The sequence below is a fragment of the Pleurodeles waltl genome, chromosome 12 (genome assembly GCF_031143425.1).
Source record: "Pleurodeles waltl isolate 20211129_DDA chromosome 12, aPleWal1.hap1.20221129, whole genome shotgun sequence".
Lineage (NCBI taxonomy): Eukaryota > Metazoa > Chordata > Amphibia > Caudata > Salamandridae > Pleurodeles > Pleurodeles waltl.
In genome coordinates this window covers 689,724,984-689,744,696 of record NC_090451.1, presented here as the reverse complement: position 1 = coordinate 689,744,696, position 19,713 = coordinate 689,724,984, and the positions used below count along the sequence as shown (strand labels likewise).

At 47.4% G+C, this 19,713-nt stretch overlaps 1 protein-coding gene across 1 annotated transcript in view; it reads left to right on the top strand.

Annotated features, from left to right (window-relative positions):
* Positions 1-4,107: 4,107 nt before the first annotated feature.
* Positions 4,108-19,713, top strand: part of SLC2A4 (solute carrier family 2 member 4) — a 99,264-nt gene continuing 83,658 nt past the window's right edge. The window contains exon 1 of the mRNA XM_069215518.1: positions 4,108-4,482. Coding sequence (XP_069071619.1) covers positions 4,447-4,482 — 36 coding nt within the window. The 5' untranslated portion in view covers positions 4,108-4,446. The remainder of the gene's footprint in view (positions 4,483-19,713) is intronic.

Genomic DNA, 19,713 nt, shown 5'->3' with positions numbered 1-19,713 from the left:
CAGTCAGTCATGGGGCTTCATATGGCCACCACTGGCACCAGGGCGAAGAGGACACAGCATGGTGTGGACCTCTTATGTCCTAGGCCTGCGTTATGACTGCATGGTAATGTGTGGAAATGACTGCATGGTAAGGGTAATGCATGGCATTGGGTGCATGGTAATGGTAATGCGTGGTACTGACTGCGTGGTAAGGGTAATGCATGGTATTGGGTGCATGGTAATGGTAATGCGTGGTACTGACTGCGTGGTAAGGGTAATGCATGGTATTGGGTGCATGGTAATGGCAATACCTGGTATTGACTGTGTGGTAATGGTAATGCGTTATACTGACTGCGTGGAATTTGTCATTCCTCTTTGCCCCCCCCCCCACCACGGATCCTCAACTTAATCCTCTTCTGTGACCTCTACTACCACCTTGAGGACCTCACTGATCCCATCATGCCCATTCTCAAGGACATGTCCAACCTCAGACTTTCCTGGTGAGTGGAAGGCCACCCACGTGCCGCCTAACACCTAATGGACCCCACCTTCACCAGTTTTAGTGACATCACAGTAGTCACCGAACATCTGGTCTGACCACACCCTCATCAACTTCAGCATACCCGTTCAATACCACTGCAGAAACACCATCACCAAATCTTCGCAAGGGGCCAAGAACAAGATCTTAGAAATATCCTGATCTTCAAAAATCCTACACTATTGGCCTCAACCTCCCTGAATCCGTCTCCAACTTCAGCGCCTGAATCACTGGCTGCACAGATACCCTGACTCCTCTTAAAGCCACGAGAAACAGATGGCAAGCAAGGTGGTACACAGAAGAGCCCAAGCTCACCAAACACCACTGCAAGCAACTTGAACACAGATTGCGGCAAAGCCAAAACAATACTGACAACAGCACCTACAATTCTGCCTTCAAACGGAAACATCAGCAAATCAGAGCCACCAATGCTCCATGAACAGCAACTGTATCGAAAGCAGGGCCAACAGCACTGAAGAAATCTATGCCTTAGTGAAAGATTTCACCTCTCCAGCAGCAAACGTCACCATTGTAACACCCACTCAGGACCTCTGCACCCATCTGTTCCTATTCTTCAGCAACAAGATCACTATCATCTATGAAAACGTCAATCCCCAATCAGACCCTTCCGCTCTCACAGCCCTTCTGCTCATCTCTGTCATCACCCAGGGGACCACCCTCACCACCTGATCCACCATTATCCCTTAAGAAACTAAGACAAGCATGTAGTCTATACACTGTAAAGCACCCGCAGACCACTGCCCTTACCAATGGACTGGACCCCATTAGTGCAACCCTCACCCTAATATCCTAAACAACTCAATCATCACAGCCACCTACCTGGATATCTGGAAACACACCACAGTAGTCCTTCCCATCAAGTAACCCTCAGCAGATCCAAAGATGCTAACTAACTTCTGGCCTATCTCCCTGCTACCATCCACAGCAAAAGTCATGGAAATGACGATAAACAAATGCCAAACCACCCACCGCACTGACAGCCACCTCCCCAACACCACTCAATTGGGATTCATACCCAACAAAAATACAAAGACCACTCTCATCGCCACCATGGGTGACATCCGGTTGATCATGACCGGAGGTGGCATCACAGCCATGATCGTATTGGATATATCTGAAGCCTTTGACACCGTCTCCCACCCATTCTTACTCAACCACTGCAGGAATCTGGCAACCAAGGTCCTGCCGTTCACTGGATTTGCTCCTACCTGACAAGCCACACTCAGTCAGCCTAGCCACTTCACCTTGGACGTCATCAATCAATCAGGATTTATAAAGGGCGGTAAATCAGCTGTGAGGGTCTCAAAGCGCTCGTCGTCAACGTAATCTGTGGATGTCACAAGGATTCTCACTCAGCTCCACTCTACTCAACGCCTACATGACCCCACTGAACACCAGCTTCAGTAGCCACGGTATCAGGATCATATCCTATACTGATGCAACTCATACTCTCCCTCACTGACGATACACCAAGCATCTGGATCAATTTATCCACCAGCATGACCAAACTCACCAGATAGATGAAAACCGAAAGCCTCAAGCTGAACACGGACAAGACAGAAGTAGAAATCTTCAGCAAAGACACCTTGCTCTGGGACTCCTCCTGGTGACCTGCCATACTCACACCCTCACCCCTCCCAGCAACACGTGCAAAGAACCTCGGAATAGTAATCGACATCCAACTCACCATGACTGGCCAAGTGAACGCAGTTTGGGTTTAACATTATTCCAAGTGCTAGAGTAAATAATAGATTTATCAAAGTCGGTGGCAACAGCTGCTTAGAAGTAAAGTCCTCAAGGTGCTTACCAAGGAGCAGTTTTATATCACCAAGGGTTATGAGTTAGTTTTTATGACAAGTGAAGACAGGAAAGGTATCAAAGAATGTGTGAATTGAGGAAGTAGGAGATTTATTTGGACGATGGATAACCATTATGGACGTAGAGGTTTTGGGTAATAAAGTCAGGATGGTTCTTATGACATCATCGCCTATGGCTAAATATTGAGGGTCAAATTTACAAAAAGCTGCACAGCAGCAATTGCTATGTTGTGTGAACCAGGGACAGAAGAATTGTGGCATATCTACCAAGACGTGGCGCAGTTCTGCTCTCTCCCCCACGCTGGCACACTATCAGCAGAGATGCGCCAATGCAGGCATCCTTGCGCCAAGGTGCAAGTTTGTGGTCAGCATAGATTTTGTACAGGGAGGAGTCTCTAAAACTATGCTTTAAGGCAATGGTTCCCAACCTTGTGACTTCTGTGGACCCCCACTTTATCATTACTGGAACCCAGGGACCCCCACTGAATCATTATAGGAATCCGGAGACCCCCTACACTGACTGCTGGGACCTAATCTGTTAATATTATTTAATTTTCTAAGCAGTCGCGGACCTCCTGAGGAGGCTTCGAGGACCCCCAGGGGTCCCCGGACCACAGGTTGGGAACCACCGCTTTAAGGCAATTTCTTCTTCCTATGCAAAGAGGAAAAATACAAAATGTTACACCAGCCTCAGGTACACCCCTTGACGCAAAGTAAAACAAAGTAGCGTGCTGCGTTGCGTTACTTTTGGTTACAAACGAGCACAAATCGCCATTTGCGTTGATGGGTAAATACCAACCTGGATTTTGCGTTAGGTCTGCATTAAAAAGTACTGCAAACCCAATGCAAAATGTTTGTTAATCTGGGCCTGAGTGTGGCTAATCTGCACTGCACGGGATGTTGGTAGGTACCTCCTTCAAGCCTGAGTGGTTACACGTGCACATGGTCCAGCTTGACATTCTTCAGGCCTCTTGTGGGTATTCAGTTCCATTCATTCAGTACCTCTGCTCAGTGCATCACCTGGCCTTGTCAAAGTGTCGGTCTGACCCAGACCTTACCTCTGGGGCTTAACCAGGACCTCCGTTAACAAGCGAAATGTGGGGTGGGGGAGATCTTGGAACTTCCCCTGACGTCGGCTGTCACGCCCTGCGTGAAGTCTGCCTGTGAATGTCTGATGAGTACTATTACGTGTCATACAAACCGCGGAACACAACACCTACCTCCGTCAGGGGTCTCTGTTATTACTGCCCGGCCTTCTCGGGTGGTCACTAGAACTGCTCTTCTCTCCTGAAATTTGTCCTTCAGTTGGACTTAATACTGACATTTTTGCAGTCATCTTCCAGAATTTGCCTCCATCCAGGTGATGACCTTATCCACGAGATACTCACGAAGACTCTCGAGGAGTTTGCGCACCGGGGGTGCAGTTTTATGTGCACGTAGGGAGGGCAGTTTGTTTGTGCACACGAGGAGTGCAGTTTGTGTGTGAACATGCGATGAAGCTTGTGTGCACACTAGAGCGCAGCCTGTGTATGCACACGCAGCTTGTGTGTGCGCACCCCAGAGCGCACTTCCTCTGCACACCTTGGCCCCCGCGGTGCCCTCTCCCCCCGTGGGTGCCCGCTGCCTGTAAACTGCTCCCAGCAGTGAATGCCCTCTGCTGGAAGCTGGCTCCTCAAATGTCACCTCACCCCCCCTCCCGGCCGAAAGGGGCGGCGCGAGGGGCAAGGCCATGGAAGAAGTCTTTTTAAGATCTCCTCTCTGAAGGACGTTTCAGCCCCTGGGAAGCTCGAGCGAGAAGCTGCTGCCCCACTCACCTCCCACTGCACCCACCCTTCCAGCCCTGCCCCCTCCGCACCCCTCCTGCCCACACTTGCCTCAGAGCCCCCTGAGGCAGCGCCAAGAAGCCGCCCTCTCCCACAGAAGGTGACTTCCTGGCCCCATCACCCTTTGTCTCCCTGGGTCCCCATCCCATGGCTCCGTGAGGACTTGAGAAGTTTTTGCAGAAGGAAGGCTCAGCGGGGCACAACCTCTGGTGACCTTCCACTTTGGCCAAGGTCGAGGCCCGAGCAGCCTCCTACCCAGGACTGAGCCATGCCGGCCGGGTTCCGGCCCATCGCGGGCAGCGAGGTAAGTGTCTGAATGCTTTTGTGTGTCTTTCTATAGCGCTTTGAGCCAGAGAAGGCCGCCTCCAGGCGCTGGCCATCGGACAGTTCCTATAAAACGAGATTTCGACTTGTACCCGGGGACCCGGATTTCCTACTCGAGGGTCTCTCCAGAGTGGGGGTCCTCTGGCCTTCATGGGGGTGTCTACGTTACTTCTGGGGAGATACATGGCCTTAGCCTGGCATTAACAATACGCATCTCCCTTTGCTAATGTCGACTTCTTTACCGGTACATTTGCATTTATTTTCGTTTAAAATACCTTTACATACGGTTGCCACTTGCAACAGATATAAAGCGCTTTAACGCCATTGGCGCGTGTTCGTTCCTCATAAACCAAAACACAAAGTAAAAAAACAATATATAAGTGAGTGCTTCGAAGCCTACCAGGCGAGACGTGCTAGAGCTACCGGCATTGGTCCAGGGCGGGCACTGAAACCAGTCTGACAGTGTACCCAATTGGCCATCTCAAGGAGCTGCCAGGCCATTCTCGATAGACCGTGCCTTCGAGTCGTGAGGCGCTATATCGAGACCGCCCAAGTGTCCCATTTCCTGCAGCACCGTACTCCTACAGTTGGAATGCGAGCATTTAGACTTTTTTTAAGCGCTATATCATTAAAGACCCTGATGTGAACTAAGCACCTTGAATCCTCCTGGCTAGAGTTCTTCAGAGCAACCGGTTCTGGGCACGGGTGACGCAGAGCTCCAGGGGGTGAGCCAGTGAGGGAGGCTGTGCTGTGGAGTTCAACAAAGAACGAGGGCGTGCACAGGCTCAAAGTTTTTATTCAAGTAGGAGCCAGGATCACCACGGAGGTTTCCTAGCGTCAGTGCGTGGTGATTCCCCGGCGACTGCTCTGATTTGGCAGAACCGACTTCAAGCAATGCTTCGGGCAGCAGAGAGGGATTTCAACCAATAGGAAACCAACAAACATTTATTTTTTACTCGTTAAAATGCGCATAATAATATACAACCTATGTCATGGGCCAATAAATACCCCCTGGAGCTTCGAGCAAACTGCTGAGCCTCAGGCCTGTGGCTTATTACCTCTACCAGAACCGAACCCCTTCCAGAGCCCCCTTTCACATTCAAAGTTGGAAAAGTTTGCTGAAAACAAAACCTTTCTCCGTCGTTACCTCGAGGAGGCGTACATTTTGGCTCAAAGCCCTGTCTACCTTTTTTGGTAGCAGGGCTTTGTGTCAAAATCCACGTAGCGCCTAAGATCCGCTCCCTTGACTCAGAGTAACATAAAGTGGTGCATAGTGCCTCGTAGCATGACTTTAGGAACACTTTACAACAGTTCATGAAGCCTGTGGGAGAACTGGGTCTCTGTGTTTATGAATTTCCACAAGTATGCGTGGGTGTTGTCTACTTGTCTGATTGCATGTGTGTGTCATTTTTTCAGTCTCCCTAAAGAGGCTGTATAAGGTTTGGTGTGTGTGTGGGGGGAGGGGGGGGGGGGAGTGTTGTATCCAGTGCTGGGGGTCCCCTCTGGGGTGTTGTGCCCAGTGCTGTGGGCCTCCTCTGGAGTGTTGTATCCAGTGCTGTGGGCCTCCTCTGGAGTGTTGTGCCCAGTGCTGTGGGCCCCCTCTGGAGTGTTGTGTACAGTGCTGTGGGCCTCCTCTGGAGTGTTGTGTACAGTGCTGTGGGCCTCCTCTGGAGTGTTGTATCCAGTGCTGTGGGCCTCCTCTGGAGTGTTGTGCCCAGGTCCGTGGGCCTCCTCTGGAGTGTTGTGTCCAGTGCTGTGGGTCCCCTCTGGAGTGTTGTGCCCAGTGCTGTGGGTCCCCTCTGGAGTGTTGTGCCCAGTGCTGTGGGCCCCCTCTGGAGTGTTGTGCCCAGTGCTGTGGGCCCCCTCTGGAGAGTTGTGCCCAGGTCTGTGGGCCTCCTCTGGAGTGTTGTGTACAGTGCTGTGGGCCTCCTCTGGAGTGTTGTGCCCAGTGCTGTGGGTCCCCTCTGGAGTGTTGTGCCCAGTGCTGTGGGCCCCCTCTGGAGTGTTGTGCCCAGTGCTGTGGGCCCCCTCTGGAGTGTTGTGCCCAGTGCTGTGGGCCTACTCTGGAGTGTTGTGTACAGTGCTGTGGGCCTCCTCTGGAGTGTTGTGTCCAGTGCTGTGGGCCTCCTCTGGAGTGTTGTGCCCAGGTCTGTGGGCCTCCTCTGGAGTGTTGTATCCAGTTCTGTGGGTCCCATCTGGAGTGTTGTTTCCAGTTCTGTGGGTCCCATCTGGAGTGTTGTGTCCAGTTCTGTGGGTCCCATCTGGAGTGTTGTGCCCACTCTGGAGTGTTGTGCCCAGTGCTGTGGGCCTCCTCTGGAGTGTTGTATCCAGTGTTGTGGGCCCCCTCTGGAGTGTTGTGCCCACTCTGGAGTGTTGTGCCCAGTGATGTGGGCCTCCTATGGAGTGTTGTGTCCAGTGTTGTGGGCCCCATCTGGAGTGTTGTGTCCAGTTCTCCGGGCCTCCTCTGGAATGTTGTGTCCAGTTCTCTGGGCCTCCTCTGCAGTGATGTGTACAGTTCTGGAGGTCTCATCTATAAGGGCTGTGCCCAGCTCGAGCGGCCTTTTTAAGAATGATGTGGTCCTTTCCAATCACTTTACCTCTATAGTGGGGTGTTTTGTTACTTTGTGACTATTTCTCACTTGAAGAGGACCTCCTGCTGGCTGTAGGGTGACATCCAAAGACATTTACAGGTCACTCCTCGGCCCTTTCACCAAGCCACCGGATGCCATCTCTAGGGTAGAAAAAGGCTCTCCCTGGAGCAGTCAAGGGACCATGAATGCCCTTCCAAGGGCAGCCGTCCCTGACCTCTAGCAGCCTGGGTCAAGCACAAATGGCCCACCTCCTGAGGATAGGATATGGGCGGTCCCACGGAGACAGCAACCAGTGAGCTCGCTCCAGTTCTAACTCCGCCAGCAGTGACGTCACTTGCTCAGTTTGTCATGGATTGATGACATCACCGGGCACGCTACCAACGAGGGCCTGCTTACATGGGCGTCAGTATGCAAATGGATTCTACGGAGAACATTTGAATCCGGTTGTATCTTGGAATCAGCCATTGATGTCTAAGGTTTCTGCTGTTGGATATGTTTACAGCCCTGTTAAGTTTCCTAGGTCTGTCTGTGATGTGCTGCTCCAGTTCGGGTTTCTTATTTAAATTCTGGGACTTGTATATGTTGTTAATTACATTATAAAACAGGACTACAAGTCCCAGAATTCAAAGAAAATAAGAGAGACTTGAGCAATATATCATGAACGGACTTAGGAAACCTGCCAGCTATGTGTTTAGTGTTCAATTTACACTTGGTGTAACCAAAGCCAGCAGAAACCATTTTTATCTGGTATGGTGGAATTTGGATGGGGGATTGTCAGCCACTGATGAATTCACTCCCCTGAAGTTTAAGGGTACCAGATGTCTCCATGTTACCAAGATTGTGGTGCACCAGTCCTGGCTTTTATTTTCCAGCCTAATGCATTCTGGGAGTTGTAGTCCTGGTGCACTGCACATGATATAAATGAAATAAGGGATGTGCCTTGCGTTACCTGGTGTTGGGAAGGCTTTTCATGGGTGTAGCATGTGCATTCCCAAACATCCACCCATGGATTTTGGTGCATTCTCTGATTTACCATGGCTTGTAAACCTGGGAATTTGTCAAAATGCTACACTTTCCCCAGTGAGGCGCAAAAAAGAAGAAATATCATTAGTTGTCCTCGTTGCATCCTCTTAGTACGCATACTGCATTCTGCAGGACACACAGAAAGAGGGGAATCTCCTTTAACAATTGTTTTTCTGTGTTAAGGAATACTTTCCGGTTCAAACACAATCTTGCCTGTAAAACGGACACCCTTGCACCATGATGCAAGGGTGCTTGCGATGGCACTAAGCAGCACACAGTGCATTGGGGTTAGGAGGCAGCAAAAATGAGCCATATCTTAGTAGGTATGGAGCAATCCTACAGTCTCCCTTTCACATAGCGCAGTGACATTGCTTGCTGCCCTCCGCGAAAAATTAGGAAATCTACCCGTAAATCTCTGCATGAAATTCCAGGGAGGAATGGGAAATTACTGGGGGAATGGGACCAAAATTTACAGATTTACGTAGAAAGCCATCATCTTAATGAGAAAGCTTGGGGTTCCACTTGATTTCCACATTGACACTGATGCCCCAGACTTACCGGTAACCCCAATATTTGTAAGTGTGCGGGGGCAGACTCTCCTGGAGGTTTACCAAGGCACCTGGGATGAGGGCCTAAGCCTGGCTGACATCCAAATTGGTCCCAGGGTAAAGGGGCAACAGGGAGAGTGGGAATAAACTGAGGGTCAGGGACCATGGCAGAGGATGGCTATCTTAAATATTCAGCTACCACTAAGAGCTTGAGAGAACCCTCCCCCATCCAAGCCTCTCCTGATGGCAGGGATGGGGTCTACCATTAACGGTAGGCAGGGCCTCTGTAGAGGCACAAGACTACAAGCCTTGCTCGCAGGCTGCCCATAGGCCCTAGAAGTAGGGGTTCGGGTGAGGGGGGTGCTGCAATGCCCCCAAAATAGCCATGCTGAAGTTCAGAAGGTGAATGATCAAGAAAGGTGCCTTTAACATTTGTTTTTTATCTCGTCAGATTTGCTGTGCTTTCAAAGACAGGTCAAATGTCAGACTATGTCTTATGACAAATGAACATTGAAATTGGTGCTTAGTTTTCTTTCTTCGACTGCAAAGTGAGAAGAGTTTCTCAGATGTGCTATGAGACTATCTTGCTGGCGTGAAAGGAAAGGCTATAGAATGTCATTTGTTTCTTAATAGTTAAACAAAGTTTAAATACCTGTAAATGAACTGTACAAATATTTAAAAATATATCAGCAGTTTGAAAACACAAATGAAGCTGTTTTTTATAATTCTGAAGTGAGGCACAGATTTGTATTGGTTCAAACCGAGCCACTCCAGTTGGTGATACGCAAATGACAAATATTCACGGAAACACGATTTCCACACTTTATCATTCATGTGCTATATAGTTTTATCAATAAAACTGAATGCCTGTGAAAAATCAGTGGCCATTACAATGGAGAATGCCAGTGTGGTGCCATACAACGCTTTTATAATATATCTGAAACAAGGTTGTCCAGCATGCACAACTGGTTATATACTACACCCTTACCACCAGTTCTTAATCTGTGCTTGTTGTTTCTGGTGGGGGGCACTGGCACTTATTTGTGAGGGCCGGCACTTATTTTTCTGCCTCAAGCATTTACTCAGAGCAAAAGACACATATGAGAAAGGCAGAGGACGAGAAACAAGTGTCACAAAGGGGGAAAGCAGAAAACTGCAAAAGTGAGCTCAAGGGGCAAGGAGTGGCTGTAAATGGATTAAAGATACCCGAGATGGCTTCAGGATGACACTGCCTCAGTATTCCGTGTGCACACATTTAATTGCAGCAGCCACATGTTTAAGATGAGGGGTTTGGGCACCGGCACGATTTATTTACAAATTAAGCACTGCCTACCATTCTCCTGCTGAGTGGGCGTGGCTCTTTTGCTTGAGCGAAACCTGGAATTTTCTCAAACCCTATGAATTTAGTGATGTAACAGTGATGGCAGCCCCCCAACCCCACCTCCAAACTTGTTTCAGTACCACTGAGGCTGCCGGGAGTGCTCTGTCCATCTCTGCCTACTTGGGATGAACAGAGGGGTTTTGAATGATTACGTGTGGAATTGCAGGGCAGCCAGGGGCATTGCACGGTCAGTAAGTTTGGGGGTAGGTGAACTTCAGATTTCTGAACAATCACCTTGGGATATCTTCCTAAATACATTAAGAGAAGCAGGACTCAAGGGAGGCTTAAGAGAAGGTGGAAAACAAAAGCAGTACAGATTGTTAGGGGTACTTAAAACACAATAGTTTTCAAAGTAACCAAGTTTCAAGGTAGAGACGAAAAAGAGAAAGCAAGTGTGTATGTGTGTGTGTTTTTTTTCAGTGTGGGCATGTACAAATCCAGGGTGAAATCTGACATATACCACACCATGCTAGACTGAAAGCACCTGCTGCCAACTATTTACTACAGAATACATTTTTAAATGGGGTGCAACACCCCAGACATCTCCCGAAGCTATGCTCCCTAAGGGCAGCCTATCACCCCAGACTGTAAGACTCCTTTTCAATTGCATACATAGCCGTCCAGTGATGGAAGTGAAAACTGATCATGCAAAAAAAACTTTCATTCTGGTAGAGCTAGGCTTCATTAGGACAGTAACAGGTAGCGGATTAATGACACCATCGCAAATGGCCACAAGAGGATACAAGAATCCAGCAAATTGATTACATTGGGCCTCTAGCTAGATGTAAGGAAGAATCCAAACAGCAAAATATTAGTTTGCCTGGAGTCTTTGGACTGTAGCGGTAGGTACTTAGACTGGAGCTTTGTCCGTGACCAATAGCAACTATTATTTAGGTTAAAAATGAACACCTAGGCAGGGTAATAAAAGGACAGATACAAACACCTTATAGATCACCAGTTTATTTTCCTGTAAGTCTGCATTCTCATCCAATACTACACAGAGCTATCATAAACTCAAGAGCAGAGGCATTACAATGGCCAGTCATGCATTGTACAGTCTGCTCCTCTAACAGTCCATGCTGTCAAAGTAGCGAAAACACCAGAGCAATGACTATCCGTGCTGCATACAGTGTGCTCCTCTAGACTCTATGCTCTCAAAGAAGGTTCAATAGTGCCCAACTGAGCAACAACTTCAGAGTACTTAGGTTTGTGCATCCCGGACTGAGCCTAGAAGGTGTGGTGGCTTGTGTTAGTCCTAAGAGATGTCCCAAGCTACCCTATCAAAGGCCTCTTTAAAGCTCCGCCAAGACGGAACATGCATCTGACTGCATGGTCCAGTGGGTGTAAGGCTTACATCAAAGTAGAACTTTACACTAGTGGTTCCAGAGTTTTTTGGTGCCACATGTTTCCCATCCCTCCCCCGGGTAGACTAGGATCGACAATACTGCATAAAGAACAAGAAACATCCCCAGCGCTAGAAACCTTTGCCCAAGCTAGGATGGACTTGCCACTTTTTCTCAAAGATCCATGATTCACCAGTGATTTTAGAAGGAGGGGAATCCAGTGAACCAGGACAGTGATAAAACGAACACGCAGGGTGCATGTGAGCAGCCAAGGGAGCAGTGAGTAACGTGGTAGCTTAGTCAACCCTGCACTCAGGGGAAAACCTTGTTGCACCCGCCATGATCTCTGAGTGATGCAAGAATGGACACCTCCCAGATCTAGATGGAGGTCGCCATTCTGGCTACGAGGGTGTCTAGAGACACTTGGGCTTCCGGAAGATCTCCAGCGAGCATAAGCATTAAAGATCAAACACCAGCAGCAACACTGAACTCCAACTAGTTCCTTTGTGCACTGAACTTCCAAACCCATCTAAATGGTACCCAAGGTCTGCAGAGACCCACCAATAAAATACCTTTCTGTATTGCAACCAGTGGCTCCTGTGATTTAGTATCCAATTGGACTACAGGAGTCCCAGAACATTCAGTGAGCAAAAGCATTTAGACTGCATCCAACAGATCCATGTTAAGGGCCCTGAAAGCCGTCTGATACACCGACCCTTGCCCTTGAGCAGATCTCTCAAGCTTCTAAGTACTGCACGAGTAGGTCATCCAGCCAAGTTTATTCTTTCCATTCTAGGAACTGCAGCCCTGATTTTATAATGGGATATAAACAGAACTACAAATTTCAGAATGCAAAGAAAAATTCTGGGATGGGTGATCTGCTCGAACAGAGATTTTGGAAACTTGAATGCTGTGCGTGGGTTCCCGGTTCCCCCAGGGCTATCACTGGAGAGTGAGTCATTGCTAACCTTTACAAGCAACTGAAGCCAGTGTCATTGGATAGTCGGAGAGTCTCTGGCGCCCACACTGGTTTCTACAGATGTCCACCTGTAAACCCATCCTGCATGAGGTTGCCAGATCTCTCCATGTCACCAGTTCTGGGATTTTCTTTTACAAATCATTGTTTCCATGTATGCGCTTTTGAATCCACTGAAGCGTAACAGGAATTCAACTCCCAGAATGCATGTGGTTGCTAAATGACATCCCATAACTACAGTATTACTACATGGAGTCACGATGATCTGTAGAAAAAAAAATCTTGCAATTTCCAGCCTTGGGTATATTTATAAATTGCCCAGACACCCTCTAGAGACCTCATCTGACCCTGTTGCTGTAGAGAAGAGCTGTGCTGTTGGCATAACATAAACTCATCACGCCTCCAGGACAGCAAAGCCTGCCGCAATCTCTAAACGTGGTGGAAGGCTTGCACTTTAAGAACATATGGTTCAGAAAAGAGAAATAAATAGTAAGAACTCACTGTCCAACTTGGTGCAGCATCAAGCTACTGTGGGTTGAGCATTAAGGGAAATGCTTCAATTACTTATCGGTAATTGCATTTTGCCAAGTCCTACCTCGGTTTGATTCATTACATGGGAGGCAGCCATGCTCCAGACACAACCAATCAGCATTTGAGATTTATAAAAGCCATCCTTCCCCTTACCTCTTACTCGTCCTCTTAGTACGCAAGCCACAGACAATTCAGTGGGCCTGGACCCTCAGCGGGGAGTGCGGTGGGTGTTAACGAATCCCAGCGAGGAAGGACTCTGCATAATGCAATTACCAGGAATGAACTGAGACATTGCTACCTCATCCCTTCTCTTTGTTTCATTCCATGCGAGAAGTACCAGGTCAGTACCAGGACATCTGAACACATGCTTATACTTTAGAAGCAAACACATTATTGAGCTCAAGCTCCTGTATTGTTCTGTAATGCTTCGTAAAAGTTGAGGGCACAATCTTGCGTCACTGCTTTACATATCTCAGTTCGTCCGGTGTCCTGGATCTCTGCCACTGTTGCTGACAGCCATCCCCTGGTAGGCCTACCCTGAACTCCTGAAGGTGAGGGATGCCCTGGTGCATTGTAAGCCATCTCTACAGGAGGTCCTACTCATCTGCTCATAGTCTTGACTGAGGGTTTAATCGATTTCTTCGCTGGCCAAAGTTCACAAAGAGGGCTGAGGAGGCTCTGAGCTCTTCTATCTTGCCAGATAACATAAAAGAGCTCTCCTAACAGCTAATGCATGGAGACACCTTTCTTCTCAATCTGATAGGACTGGAAAAAAGGAACAGCGGAACAATATCTTGGTCTCTGAGAAAAGCTGTATTTACTGTTGGACTAAACAAAGGTCCTGGTTCCAAACAATCGTCTTCAAAAGCCTTAAGAAATGGATGTCTGACTGAGAGAAAGCCCAACTCTCATGACTGCCGCCAAGAAAATGGGTTTCAACATTAGGATACTGATGTCTACGGAGTGTAAGGGCTCAGATGGAGGATTCTTCAGAGCCTCAAGCACTAACAGTAAATCCAGAGAGAGAAGTAGCTGAACCACTGTTGGCCTCATATTCCGAAAACCCTTAAAAAGACAAGCTCTAGCCATGTGCCAAATTGTTCTGGGAAGCATGAACCACCTTTTTCAGGAACCATTGTATTCTCTATGATGGGCCTTTTAATCCCAAACAGAATCCATCCTCAAGGATGGATAACATGCTCGACAAATCTGCTAGCTAAGGATCTGGATTTCTTGAGGAACATTGATTACAAAAAGACGTCTAATGTTTGTTATGTGATTTTAAAGTGGTAGACATCCTGGAAACCTGCAGTGAAACAGCCACCTTCTCTGAAATCGCTTTACTTCTCAAACCTTTCCACTCAAGTTCCTCCCGAAATATATATATATATATATATATATATATATATACGATACATCAAACACAAAAAAGTGTGTTAGCTGGCATTATTGTTATAAGTCTAACCACTTGCAATCGCTCATGGCAGCATTCCACCCTAAAGTTATTTTGCTTACCATGTCAGCTCTGTCTGGACACAGCCATATGCAAATCAGTCTTGACCCTGCTGTTCTGCAAACTGTCCAGTCTGAAATACCTGGCCAGGTCCTCCCTGAACAGGACACAAGCAGCCCAGGACTGGTTTCACCCTGATTATGGCTCTTCAGTAGAGTGTAGCTTGGTTCCAGTGTTACAGCAAGCACGGTACCCACGTCTGTGCATACCCTTGCCACTTGGAGTGATATATCAAACACATAGAAGGTGTTGGCAGGTATGCTTGCAATACGTCTAAACACTGGCAGTCGCTCAAGGTAGCATCCCTATCCATCGGTCCTGTGCTCACCACGCCTCTTCAGTGTGGACCCAGCCATATGCAAATCAGTCTTGACCCTGCTCCAATAGGCACAGTCTAGCCTGAACTGACAAGCCAGGTCCTCCCTGAACTGGAACACATGCAGCCCAGGACCGGTTCATGGGAAATCATGGGAATCCCGTCATCGCTGTGAGTTCCATTTGTCAACCAACGAAATGCCGCTGAGTCACTGAACTGCTTTTGCAAAAAAAAGCTATAAGGTTACAACTTGTTGGCGGTCTGTGAGACCCTGGTTGCCCAATCTCTTCTGCTGCCAGGACACCTGTTTCAAGCTGTCCTTTTACAAATCCTTGGTGTGCTAGTCCAACTGGATCAGTTAAAGAAAGACTGCAGCACCAAACTTCTCAGTAAAATGCTCTTCATAATGTATCAGTGAAACATTTAAAAAGAGAAAAAAAAAATAACACATGCACTTGCAAAATGGTGCCTAAACCTCACAGTTTAATGGCGCTAAACTGGCATAGGATTTTTAAGACTGGGGCAGATGTGGGATTTTACTGCGCAATTTTCCATCGAAGTTTGCTAATAAGTAAAAGGTTTTACAGGTAGTTCTGAAGGTGCACTTAGTAAATATTCCAATAGTTCACAGTCTGCTGAGCATGCCCGCCCCTTCTTACGGTAGTTTCAGGGTGCTTTTGCTGGAATAAAATTCTGAAAAGTTTGGGCCAAATGGTGTCATGGGATTGCAGTTGTTTGAAATTATTATTTTATGCAATAATGGCCTGCTATAATGTTTTCTCAAAATGTATAAACTATTCATTTGTACCTTTCCATTTAATTCCATTTTCCAATCTTACCCAATTGCATTAGATTATGAAACATGTAAAAGGTCCGAGATTGTACTTAATAAAGACATAAAGGGACGATGGAAAGTTACACTGGTTTCATGATGCCAGGACGCAGACTGCAGGGCTATACCTCAGGTTACACAGAAAGTACACAATCAGACACAGGAATTACTACTAGGATTATATGGAACTTTAAAGTTCACCCAACAGACACATCCACTGAGTCACACCAATCTACAAACCCTGTCCCACAACTGCAGCAATGTAGAGTGTAATAATGTTATACTAAGCTGTCAGTATAGACAATGAAATGTTTCCACGCAACTCATGAAATAACGCCCAGTACAGAAAACAGGGCCGTCTCAAGGTTGGCACTTTCCCAAGCATGGGAATTCTACTGACCTATCCAACTCTTTTTGACACCCATGTTACAACAAGATTGTTCAATACTTCAAGGGTGACATCCCAAAGCAAAAGGTGACAAACACAGAAAGAGCCCTGAGCAGCAATTGTCCTCTGGCACAAAGCAAATAATGCTAATACGTAAGCAATAAATATCTCCATTTTGGCTTGGATTAATATTTAAACGGCAGCTTTAAAACTATTCGGAAAATACTCATATATCCAACTCGCACATTAACATGTAATTTTCTGAAAATACACAAATAAACACCCTTTATAAAAGCACTTGTCTCCAAAAATCAGCTTTTGCTTTCAAGTAAATCCCCTTCCTCGCCAATCAATAGCACACAAATTTATGAAAACACACACCAATGTCATCACATACTCATGTTTTGTAAATTCATTACTTTAGTACTCAAATATAAGGTTGTGTATTTTTTTTTTAAATAACGTACTTTCTCCCTTGTTTATCTTTATTAGTCTTGCTGCTTAAGTCGCCAAATTTCAGCATGGAGTTTTCAATGGGCCTGCTCATTTTCCACTGTCACGCATCACACAAACTGTGTCACTGTCCATTGTGCAACCTCACATGCTCACGTTCAGTCTAGCATGCTTAGGGCCAGCTTTTTAATACCTTTAACACTAATGTTTGTTGGGGTAGTCACCGGATACCAAAGGTTATCATTATGTGAGGCAATCCCATCTTCGTGTCAGGTGGCCACAATATCTCGTCAGAGATCCCTGCCGTATGCCCATGGTGGCCCCGCTAATGCCAGGTCTGGCTACAGTACTGCCAGGGATCACCAGCTTTATGCCAGGGATGGGCACCATTATGTCAGGGAGGGCACCCATTATGCCAGGGATGGGCACCATTATGTCAGGGATAGCACCCATTGTGCCAGGGACGGCCTATTTAATGCCAGGACTGGCTGCAGTAGTCCCATGATCACCACAATAATTCAAGTGATGGCCCAATGTGATAGGGATGCCCAAGATTGTGCCAGGGAAGGCCGCCGTCATGTCGGCCATAGACACAATTATGTCATGGATAGCCACAGAATACCAGGGATGCATAATATAACGCAAAGGATAAAGACGTCATTCTAGGCATGACCACCATCTTGCCAGGTTTGGCCATCATTATTTGGGGATGGGCACCATAATGCTAGCAACTGGAGAAGCCCATATGTCCATTCTCCCTGCCTCTTTCTCTGTCTTGCGCACAGACGTGTGCCTGCTGCAACAGAACTACCTTTATTAATACACATTCTCCCAAGCCACTGCCCTAATTACTTTCCTGCTGTTAGGTCTGAAGTTGCTCACTGGCAACGCTCACCTCTACTCCGGTCCTCATAGGGTGGGTGGTGGCTGCGGGACATGGGGAGGGTGGTGGCTGCGGGACATGGGGACTGTGTGGTTGCAGGACCAGGGGAGGGAGGTGGTTGTGGGACATAGGGCTGTGTTGGTAGGCAAAGTCCACAACTTTTCTACATCTCTGCAGGACCGGACTCAAGTGCTGGCCTTGGGAAGCTCAGATCCTCCTCGAAGATGAGAACGACTGGAGGACCCCAGGGCTCCGCGTTGAGCCCCACTCTGTTCAACTTGTAAGTGGCCCCTCTTGCCTCACTTATGGACTCCTTCGACATTTCTTTGCAAACCTATGCCGATGACACACAGTGATTTTCAGACATGTTTGCAATAAAACAGAAGGTGCTACCACCCTTAGAAATTGCCACCAAGCAGTGTCAAGGTGGTTGGTCTTAAAACTCCATATTTGTAAACTGTGATGAACGAAAATCATAGTATTTGGACCAGATACATCATGGCCAGCTGAGTGGTGGCGGTAGACTCTAGGGGACTTGTCCCTGTCCTCATCTCAGACTCGTAATCTGGGTGCAATGATTGCTAACAAACTGACTTCTACTGAACATGCCAAATCCATTTCTTCCACTGGGTCCCATCTTCTACTTACAATTAGGAAGTTTCTCCCTTTTATACCTTCGAATCCTGGCTAGGATTTGTTGCAGCCAGTTATCTTGGCTAGAACGGATTACTGTATTGCCCTTCTGGTTGGCCTGCCCAAAATATTTGAGTCAAAGAGGACAGCTTCTAAAAGCACGGCTGCGAGAATGATACCAGGACTCAAAGGAGAACCATCTCCCATCTTCTGCAATAACTCCTTTGGTTGCTTATAATCAAAAGAAGCATCTTCAAGGCTTTATGTCTTTACATAAAACATTGAGAACGGTTGCTAGGAAACCTATATGCCAACTCTTTTTTAATAGTACACACTTTCAAAGGGTCTCAGGTATAAACATATAACTTTGATCAAAATCCCCACGTTTCAAAATTAGGTCAAGAGGTCGCTTTTTAGAGGTATTAACGGCTAAGGCCTGGAATTCCCTGACAGTCTGTTTTCCCTCTCAATCAAATCTTTGGATTTTTTTTGGAGGCAGTTTAGGACATTTTTGTTCACAGATAATCTTAACTCTGGTTAATCTTTTAGTACCGACCTTTGGGTTTGTTCCTTCATGAGCGCCAGGACACTTCTACCTGAAGTTGCAGTTGGCGCTTTAGAAGTGATTTCTCTCACTCCAGTAAACAGAAGCTTACTAAGCCACGGTGTAGGCCCGGCATTAGGAAAGCCTGGGAGCACCTCAATACAGATAACTCCACCTTGGAGCCCGCCAGACACACACAGCACCAACAGGGCCCAGGAGCACCCGAGGGACCAGGGGCCGATGGGAGAGAGTTGGGATGGCAACCAACAAGGACAAAAATGGGGTCCGCCAAGATCCCCCTTCTCCCACCATTGGTTGGCTTTTGTTGTCTGTCAGATCCAGCCAACCAATTCGGAGTAGAGGCTGCTGTTGCTTGTCAATGTCAAGCATCCATTGAGGGACAAGGCAGGGACTGGGGGCGGGCTTTGTCTGCACTGAGAGCACAGGTATGACACAACATCACCTAAGGGCAAGCTTCCTCTGCTCTATTCCTGCTCTTACACGCACACTGTGCATGTCACGTGCACGGACAGCAACAGCCTGGCACATGTGCAGTGTGAACATGCAACGGCTCGCAGCCAAGGTGATGAGAAGATGTGGCCTTCTGCCTAGAGCAGCTGCCCTTGGAACAGAGGAACCACTCAGGAAATGGCTGCCTAAAAATGTGTGACTTGCTGGTGCTCACGTAAAGCGCTCTGATGCCCTGGGGCCAGGTTGGTGCTTTATAGACTTGTATAAAATAAAATAAGCTTCACTGCTAACGTTGGAATGCGCCGACAGCGGATATATGCGTTTCCTGACTTTCTATAACACATGGGTCTATTCCCCGGGCAGTTACGGTAAAACTCAAACAGGAATTTCCTTTGCGGAGCAGCAGTTAGACTGCAATGTGTGGAAGGAAATGCAAACCTGGCCAAAAACAAAAAAAACACACACACAAAAAGAAGGTCAAATCTCATTCGTGAGTGCGGATTTCAGTTTTTATTCCGACTGATCACTTATAAGAGACGGTAATATGCATATGATTTAATGCGTTTCATATTTTTGTCAACCTACTATAGGGAATAAAGTACCCCGGCCTGCAGATTAAAGGGGGGGGGGAGGTGTTAACACAGATTGGTTTTGTGCCCCAAAATGCACGCGATCAGAGGATGAGCGCTTTGGACAGGCGCAGAGCTCCCCTGTGAGTTATCACTGGGGCTCCAGGTTGTATGCTGTTTTTAACATTTCTGTCTATTTATCCATAGCTATCTTTT